This window comes from Nilaparvata lugens, chromosome 3 (genome assembly GCF_014356525.2).
Source record: "Nilaparvata lugens isolate BPH chromosome 3, ASM1435652v1, whole genome shotgun sequence".
NCBI lineage: Eukaryota > Metazoa > Arthropoda > Insecta > Hemiptera > Delphacidae > Nilaparvata > Nilaparvata lugens.
In genome coordinates, this window is record NC_052506.1 from 54,162,406 (window position 1) to 54,171,342 (window position 8,937).

The 8,937-nt window shown below is 36.2% G+C and overlaps 1 protein-coding gene across 1 annotated transcript; it reads right to left on the reverse strand.

Moving 5' to 3' along the window:
- Positions 1-18: 18 nt before the first annotated feature.
- On the reverse strand, positions 19-2,615 carry LOC120350252. The gene is made up of 3 exons (XM_039422835.1): positions 2,105-2,615; positions 1,125-1,979; positions 19-598 (listed from the first exon to the last, which is right to left on the reverse strand). The coding sequence occupies exons 1-3, from the start codon at positions 2,131-2,133 to the stop codon at positions 268-270; spliced, it is 1,215 nt and encodes a 404-aa protein (XP_039278769.1). The 5' UTR covers positions 2,134-2,615; the 3' UTR covers positions 19-267.
- Between the last annotated feature and the right edge of the window lie 6,322 nt (positions 2,616-8,937).

Here is an 8,937-nt window from a genome sequence, read left to right on the forward strand (position 1 = left end):
CTTCCCAATTTCCCCACTCTAACCTACCATAATATTTCTTCCTATTATCAGACATAATAATTAGGCTATTATCGTAATTATTTTATAATATTATTATGCATGCACACAATTATAAACACGCAAGTAAGCACCCACACTGAGTCATGTTTACAAAAGAAATCATACATGCAAATGAAATAATTAAATACTACTGGAAATCAAAAAATAATCCTATTTACACTTTGTTCAATTTTTATTTATCTAGTACATAATCATTGTTATGTTTCATCAACATTTTGTTGTTGACTTCAAAGTCGAAGCAGCTCTTGTTTTTTGTCTTAATAAAGTTTTTTTATGTAGCAAACCAGTCAAGGTTTTAGTTCTCAGTCTGTTACGTGTTTTTGTTTTATTGAGATTCACTGCGCTGAACACCCTCTCAACACAAGCGCTGCTATGTGGAAGAGTGAATATTTGGGCGACGAATGAATTTAGATTTGGAAAAGCTTCCATGTCATCTCCTTTTTTTGTTTTCTTTACTTCCTTCCAAAACGATACAGTAGAACTTTGATCTTTTCCTGTAGTTCTATGGGTGTATTTCTGAGTAAACGCCACTCCCTGTCTAAAGCTACAGTATAAACATTAATAACTTTTTTGAATGATAAAGAAGCTGGAGCTAGAGATTGAATTTGTTTTTGTCAAGGAATTTCAAATTTTTGAGGCATTTTACATGATCTGAATGAAAAGGGAATCTTTGAAAAATCTGGTGTGCGCACTCTACGTAGAAGTTCAGGCAGTTGATCCGGAATGTTTGAATTTCTTGTCTTGTGACTACAGGATTTTCGCTTGACAGAATTTCAGTGCATTTAGCACCTAAATAAATATTTTCAAGCTTAGCAAAGTTACTTGGATTCCTGTATTGGAACTGTGTGACATCTATCTCTTTCATCAGCTGATGGTCAACATAGCAATCCAAGATTGTTTTGTAGGCTGTTTCAATGTGGGAGTAGAGGTTCTGAATTTTCGGGTTTTTTGATTGGAACTCTAAATTTAAATTGACAATGGTGGGCAGTATATGTTCCAGAAAAAAAGATACAATTTGTTTATTTCTGTCAGACTGTCATAAATGTGCTTTGCATTCTCATCAATCAGGTATTCTCCTCGAACATATAGAATATAAGGCTGGATATTGTTCTAGAACTCTTTCAACACACGCAAGAAGAGATAGCCACCTTGTTTGGCAAGGCCTCAACAATTTGTGTGGCTTCATCTCCACAAATTTTTGAAACTCCTTAAACTCATTCTGCCTTTTAGGACTCGATTTGAAATAGTTGTAAATATTCCTTATTAAATTATCCACGTCCTTGGGAATCTTCTCGCAGGCATATGAAGCACATAGCGCTAGTGAATGACAAACACATTTCATAATGAACAGGTTGGGTACATCTTGTTTCAATAAAGATTGCAGAGACTGTTTGGCACCCATCATTGTGTTTGTCCCATCAGCAGCAAACCCTAATAAATTGGATTTGTATGGAATCCCGTTGTCATTGAAAAATTGGGTGAGAAGTTTATACAGCCCCAAAGCAGTCCCATCTGTGACTTCCAATAAAGCTAAAAAATCATCGCAAATGTTCAAGTCATCAGTGCAGGTTCTCACTACTACTGCAAGGTGTTTTTCAGATGTTCTATTGGTAGATTCATCAACAATAATACTAAATTTATTATTCTGCATTAGAGTAACTAATTCTTCAAATTCTGATTTACCAATAACGTTGTTTATGAGAGCAGTGCACTTACTTCTATTACAAGACATATTTTTTGCAATTTTGGAGTCCGGACAAACAGATTTGATTAGTTCTACCAAGTGGTCAGAAGTCTCTATAGAAATGTTGTGCTCGGCAATAAAACTAGCTAGTCTTATTTCTCCCTTTTTCACCTTATTTTTCGAAGTAGTTGCTTGAGAAAAGCTTTGAACTAACGAATTTGACGATTTCACTGACCTACAGTTTTTTAAGTGTTTTTCAGACATGCAATGTTTTTTAACAGCTGACAAACCTGCTTTATTGTCATCATTACAAATCCTACAGTGGAAATATTCTGCCCCAAATTTGACGATTTCACTGACCTACAGTTTTTTAAGTGTTTTTCAGACATGCAATGTTTTTTAACAGCTGACAAACCTGCTTTATTGTCATCATTACAAATCCTACAGTGGAAATATTCTGCCCCTTTTTTGTTTGGTTTTATCCAGTCTTTAAATGCACTATCCCTTTCCCACTCTGCCCTATATTTATGAACGAATTTTCTCTTATTTTCAGAAGTACTTTTTCCCTTCCTAGTCTGTGTTTTTTTCCTGGAAGACGTTTCTCTTCATCACTAGTACTTTCTTCTACATCAGACATCTTAATAATAATTAATAAAAAGTTTAAAAAAAATATTAAAAGGCAAAACGTTTAAATTAACTAGTTAACTACTTTATAACTGAACCGGTAAACGAGTCAACGACTCATTAGAACTTCTAATGGTGAGTGGTCACGTAGTTCAAGTGATTGCCAGTTGACTGCAATCATATGGTACTGCAGTACCATACAGCCACAAAACAGCATGTCCCGGTTTTACCCAACGTCCCGGTTTTACCCAACGTCCCGGTTTTGTCCAACTTTCCCCTATTGTACATAATTTCATATTATAAAAAACAGGAAAAATAAGTAGTTTTGTTGAAAAATACAGCTAAATACATAACACATCACTCAATTCATGAAATTAGTTCAATTTGATCAATTAGTTCATATCATGTAGTGGAAATAGAATTAGTCTCCTTTGAGAGACTCCATTGTTGTTCAGCACTTGCTGGCTGCTCCATTGTAGGTGGTTGCTCAGTGTGTTCTGCTTGCTCAGCAATCGCTGGGTGCTCCATTGATGGTGGTTGCTCAGTGTGTTGTGGTTACTCAGCAATCGCTGGGTGCTCTATCGACGGTGGTTGCTCAGTGTGTTGCAGTTGTTCAGCAATCGCTGGGTGCTCCATTGACGATGGTTGCTCAGTGTGTTGTGATTGCTCAGCAATCGCTGGGTGCTCCATTGCAGGTGGCTCAGAGGAGGTTTGTTGTTGGTGGTTGTCAGTTGTTGCTAAAGCCTGTTGTTGGGGATTACTGTCAGTAAGATACTTCTTGTATCTTGAAAGGTCACTTGCAGAGAAAATGTTTTGAGAAATAGCTTCTTTGTTTGGACCTTTTTTCTGAATCGTAAATGCCTGTTGCCCTGAAGCTTTTTTTTATTATATTTGGTGAGATATGATCAGCACATTTTGTTAAAATAGCTAAAAAATCAGGCTTTAGAATTTTTCCTAGGGTTCTGTCACTGCATTTACACAGCTCTTTATCCCAGTTTGTTTTGAGCATGGGTGTTATGGGGTGGCAATTTCATGATTGTCACTTGATTCTGTTGAGCCAATCTTATAAGATTGGTTCAAATGTGGCTTGCATGACCATCATGAATCAACAACACTGGTCTTTGTTCCCCAATGTTTTTTTAAAATACATCACGAAACCAATTGAAGAAGTGGTTTCCATCCAACCTCTCTCACTGACTGAGACCACTGTTTGGCTTGGTAGTTGTCTTTAATTACAATTTTGTTTTATCGAATTTTGTACTGATTGATAGAAGAAGACTGGAAAATATGACTACCTCTGCTAATAATGGGTTGTTCTCAAACTTTTATTATATTGTTTTTCTTCACAGATAGTTCGACCATCACAGTTGGAAAAATGAAAGTCTGGTCACATTTGGTACTTTTTCTAAGGAATGAACAGGGCCACTCATTGTTTTCAAACTGTCCAATCACTTTACAGATGAAATTTTTCTGGACTGATTTTCTCGGTTCTTCATCATAATTCAATTTAACAAGAAGAAAATCATTATCTTTTATATTATCAAAATCTGGAAGAGGAATTTCTTGTGTATTACAGTTGCCATCATCACTAGATTCACTTGACTGACTAGAGGACTCTTCCCTTTCCAAAGTGAAGCCTGGTTCAACATGTTCTTAGAAATACTCCACAGACACACTCTATCCAAGAGCTGCTGACACCTTCTTGTGTGAAACCCTTTGTTTTGGTCCCTCCCCAAACCTTGTCATTTTTATGATGTCAACAAAACGTTCAGACCATGGCATGTCATTTTCATTTGTCTGTGCTGCATCACCTTCACCTCTCATCATTGATACATTGTCTCTATCAGAAAGCCTTTTCAGGACTTCATTAGGACTTAGTGGAGATATACCACAAGCCATAAATCCTGCTTTGAGATTTAATGATATTTTCATCCTATTCAACGAGTTCTTCAATATCCTTGGAAATTTGTCTTTTGGAATTGACCCTCTATTAGACCTTTTCCACTCTAAAAGTTGGGCTCTCCATGAACGTTTGAGAGGTTCAAAGAATGAAACATCCAGAGGCTGGCACAAATATGTGCTGTTTGCTTACTTTCAGTTAGTTATAACTATGGATCTCCCAGGATCATCTGTCATGTTCGTTTCAACAAAATCTATTATTTTATCAGGTGTTACACTTGCAAGAATTACAGTCGATTTTTCAAAAATAGCTTTTTATTACAGACAGGCTCATTTCAGCTATACTCCTTTTGATATTATTATACAACCTTACTGATAGTTCCTTATTATGCTCCAAGAATGAGGTAAACCAGTAAGGCCCATAATCAGTGGTTTCAGTGGATGTGTGGCATTTGTTGGTAATGCAATGAGAACTATTTCATGGTCTGCACGAAATTTGCTCAAATGGTAGGTAAGATGTGCTGAATACCCGTCCATAAACAAAATAGTTGGCATCTTTATTTTTTGCTGTTTTAACCAATGATGGAAATTATTGGCTATAAATTCAAAAAAAAAACATTACCATTCATCCAGCTGGATTCAGATCTGCCTAGAGCCCAATCGATGTTTGCAGGAAAAATGGTTTTTATCTGGCCAGGATACACAACAAGTGTAGGAGCACTTTTCCTAGCAGCATTTACAGTTGTTAGAACTGTTATATTTTCCTTAGCAGAACCGGAAAGTACTTCATAGATGTTCTTCTGGCCTTTGGCTGCTAAAACTTTGCCTGTATTAAGACAAAGCATGAAGCCAGTCTCTTCTAGGTTGAAGATCCATGTAGGATCTTTCAAAACTTCACAAAGATTTTTTCAGGAACATAATCTTGAACTTCTGCAAACCACACATGGATTTCTTTTTCAGTGACTGAAGCACACACTTTACTTAGTTTTTCTGTCTCATGCAAAACTATATTGGGATGTTGATTTAGAAAAAGCTCTATCCACTTCTTCCCTGGAGTACCATTTGTAAAATTGGTTTCAATTTTCATTTCTGTCACTTTTTGTTTAACTGAAAATCCAGCAGATTCAGTTAGTTATCATCTTTTAAATGGTATGTCCCAAAGTAAGCGGTGGTCCCATCTTCCACTGGATTGGAGTTTTACCAGTTGCTTTACTCACAAGGGTTGACATCGGCACACCAAATCTCCTACTAACAGCAAAAGCAGTTTCTTCTTCTCTCTCTGCGGCAATAGCTGCATCCATATCAGCTTCACTGTATTCAAACTTCAGTCATTTTTTCTTAGACCGCGCCATGCTTATCTGCAAACAAAAAAAATCATTAGCTAGGCTACCACAAAGTCCCTCGAATATCTAATTAAACAATAAATAGTGTAAGTATACTTTATTGGCCTAGTTAACTAGCCTAGACAAGTTTCTACCACCTCACTCAGTAACTATAGAATTTCACTATTTTGTTTTGTACTTACCTACGGCCTTAGAGAAAAATTATATTCAGTGCCAATTACTAGATTTTTATGAACTCATTAATTGGCAGTCACTGCCAATAAGTGGGGGAAACAGCATAATCAATTTCTAGTAATTGGCACCCCTATTTTCGCTCCAAAAAATTGAGGTTATTAAATTATAGATTTTTAATAAAGAAACCAGTGATATTATTTCTTAATTTATATTTCCATCTACACACTGTACAGATAGCAACATGTGAACACTTACCTCTTAGTTTTTTCCTTAGAAAATTGATGAAATTGAGCAGCTGAACAACAAAAAATTTCCTCAACTCAGACACCAACAAACACCCGATTCAGCTCTGCAGTAGATGGTGGAGAAAAGTGTAAGATATTAACTGATGAAGAAAACAGCCAATAGAAAGCTTACAACTAGTAAATGAATAATGAAGTGCCAATTACTGGTGAATTGTCTATTACTGGTGCATTTACTCTAGTAGGAGGATTGGCAGCCCTGAGAGATTCAAGAGGCACCTATATGGCCTAATAAACCCTCTTCCCAACCATCTATGTACAGTTTGTTGGTAATTAGTCTCTTCATTGGGCCATATGAATAAAGTTGAGCATTTGCTTATACTTCCAAAATATGAAGCATTTGCTTCATTTTCTATGAATAAACGTGAGCAAAACCTTTTGCTCATACTCATCAAAAAAATAGTTTGAGCATTTGCTCAAAAGTAAAAGCTTTTGTTCAAAATTGTATGAATAAACTAGAGCATTTGCTCAACTTTTGAAGCAAATGCTTCCAAAAAGGTGAGTACTCTGGAGCAGCTTTTCACCATTTGCTCATAGTAAAATGGCTCAACTAATTCGTGTGAGTAAGAGGAAACTATAAAAGACACAATCACAACCAATAGTTGAAAACTATAAAACTCTTTTTAGATTCAACCATGATTTATATATCACCATTATCCCTACAAAAGGATAGATACAAAAGATACCTATTCGATATAAAGATAACCATCACAGAATAGGAAATAGGCATTTAAGAAGATGAGAGTGTAGACGATTATAAGAAGACTATTGATATTATAAGAATATGCTGAAGATTATTATAGAGATGACATTTTTTCACGCTATTATTTCAAAATTCCAAACTTAACTAACCTAAAACTCTATTCATAAATAGAAAACAGAGCAGACGAGGCAAACACAAGTGGTGCCCCCTACTTGCATATTTAGCGGTTCCGTGAGCTATAAAAACAAAGTAAGGCTACAAAAGCGAATCAGCTGATGAAAAATCTTTAAAATACGTTAGCAAATTTTCTCCAGAGTTCAGGAGCATAAGGTAAGAGTATAAGGTAAAGCTTATTCATATAAAAATGAGCAAATGCTAATGCTTCTACCTAATGCTCATGAGCAAAACCTTATGCTCCATGCTCTTGCTCATGAGAATTTGCTCTGGTTTTATATGGGCCATTGTCAGTGAAACTTCCTGATGTTCTGTCATCTTGGTGGAATGAGCCAGCTTCGGCTTTGTTATTATGTTGTGTATTTTCTTCCATAAAAGCTTCATCATTGATGTCGATACTTGAGTAGATAGCTCTGTAGATAGTTGCAAATATCCCCAGCTCATCAATGATTCCTTCTTTATCTAAATCATAAAATATGCACAGCTCGTCAATGTCTACCTTTTTACCCAAAGTTGTTGGGTTATCATGAAGGAATTATTCCTTCATGGCTAAATATCCAAGTAGAACAGAACTCAGAAAGATAATTAAATCATTAAAAAATCCTATGATCACTACAATATTTCAAACTATCTAGTAAAACAGACAGCCGAACATATAATTGAACCTCTGACTTATATCTTTAATAAATCAATGAAAACCGGTTGTGTACCATTAAAGTTGAAATATTCTAAGGTAGTCCCCATTTATAAGAAAGGTAACCACAAGCTTCCTGAAAATCTCAGACCGATTGCCAATCCACCTGTATTTCTGAAGATATTCGAATACATAGTGCTCCACAGATTAAGAAAGTACTTAAACAAGTTAAAACTGCTGTCCCCTAAACAGTTTGGATTCAGGCCCGGCACTTCTACAGGTGATGCGCTTCTTTCTTTTATAAATGAAGTGCTGAATTCTGTGGATGGAGGATCCAGGGTATGTGGCCTGATTGCCAATCTTTCCAAAGCTTTCGATCTTGTAAACATTGAAATTTTATTGAAAAAGATGAAATTATATGGTTTTGAAGGCAAGGTTCTCAAGTGGTTCGTATCATACTTTGATGAGAGATATCAGCGGGTGAAAATACAGTCTCACTCTTTTGTGTATCAGTCGGAATGGTTACAGGCGAGGAGTGGGATCCCTCAGGGATCAGTCCTTGGTCCTTTGCTTTTCCTTCTATATATTAACGACTTGCCACCACACCTTGAACCAGCACACTGTGTTTTATACGCTGATGATGTATTTTATTGAAAAGTAACAGTCAGCATGATATGGAATCTGAAAGTAGAAGAGCTCTTCAGAAACTAGAAGAATGGCTGGCCTCAAATATGTTGGTACTAAATTACAATAAGACTATGCAGATTCCATTCAGAACGGCTCGGGAAGCAGTATTGGATATGAGAGATGGAAACATAGGTTCAGCAAATGAGGCAAAGGTACTTGGAGTAGTGCTGGTCTCTGAACTCTCCTGGCGACCTCATCTAGACCAACTAAAAAGCAAACTGAACTCGGCAGTATTTGTTCTTAGAAACGCTTAGAAGTGTTTATTTTGCTGTGTTCCATTCTCTTCTTTCATACGGTGTTATATTTTGGGGCAATTCAACTCATGCAACACATATATTTAGGATTCAAAAGTGGGCAGTTAGAGTGATGGTGGGTGAATCTATTAGAGCAAGTCTTAGAGGTTATTTCAAAGAGTTAAAGATTCTCCCACTACCAGGTGTATATATTTTGGAGGCTCTTTGTTTTATTGATAAGAATAAAGTTAGGTTTAATACAGGAGAGTTGTTCCACTCATACAATATCAGATATAGACAAAACCTCAGAGATGACATTCATCGAACTGGTATGTATTAAAGAGTGCAGGAATTCGGCTTTATAATTCATTGCCAACACACGTAAAGGCTCTTACAGGTGAAAAGTTCAGAATTAAGGTG

Coding starts and splice junctions, on each gene's coding strand:
- LOC120350252 (XM_039422835.1), bottom strand. CDS start 2,133: ATGTCTGAAAAACACTTAAAAAACTGTAG. Junction 1,980..2,104: donor AAACACTTAAAAAACTGTAG/GTCAGTGAAATC, acceptor AAAAAACTGTAG/GTCAGTGAAATCGTCAAATT. Junction 599..1,124: donor TGTTCGAGGAGAATACCTGA/TTGATGAGAATG, acceptor CTGTAGCTTTAG/ACAGGGAGTGGCGTTTACTC.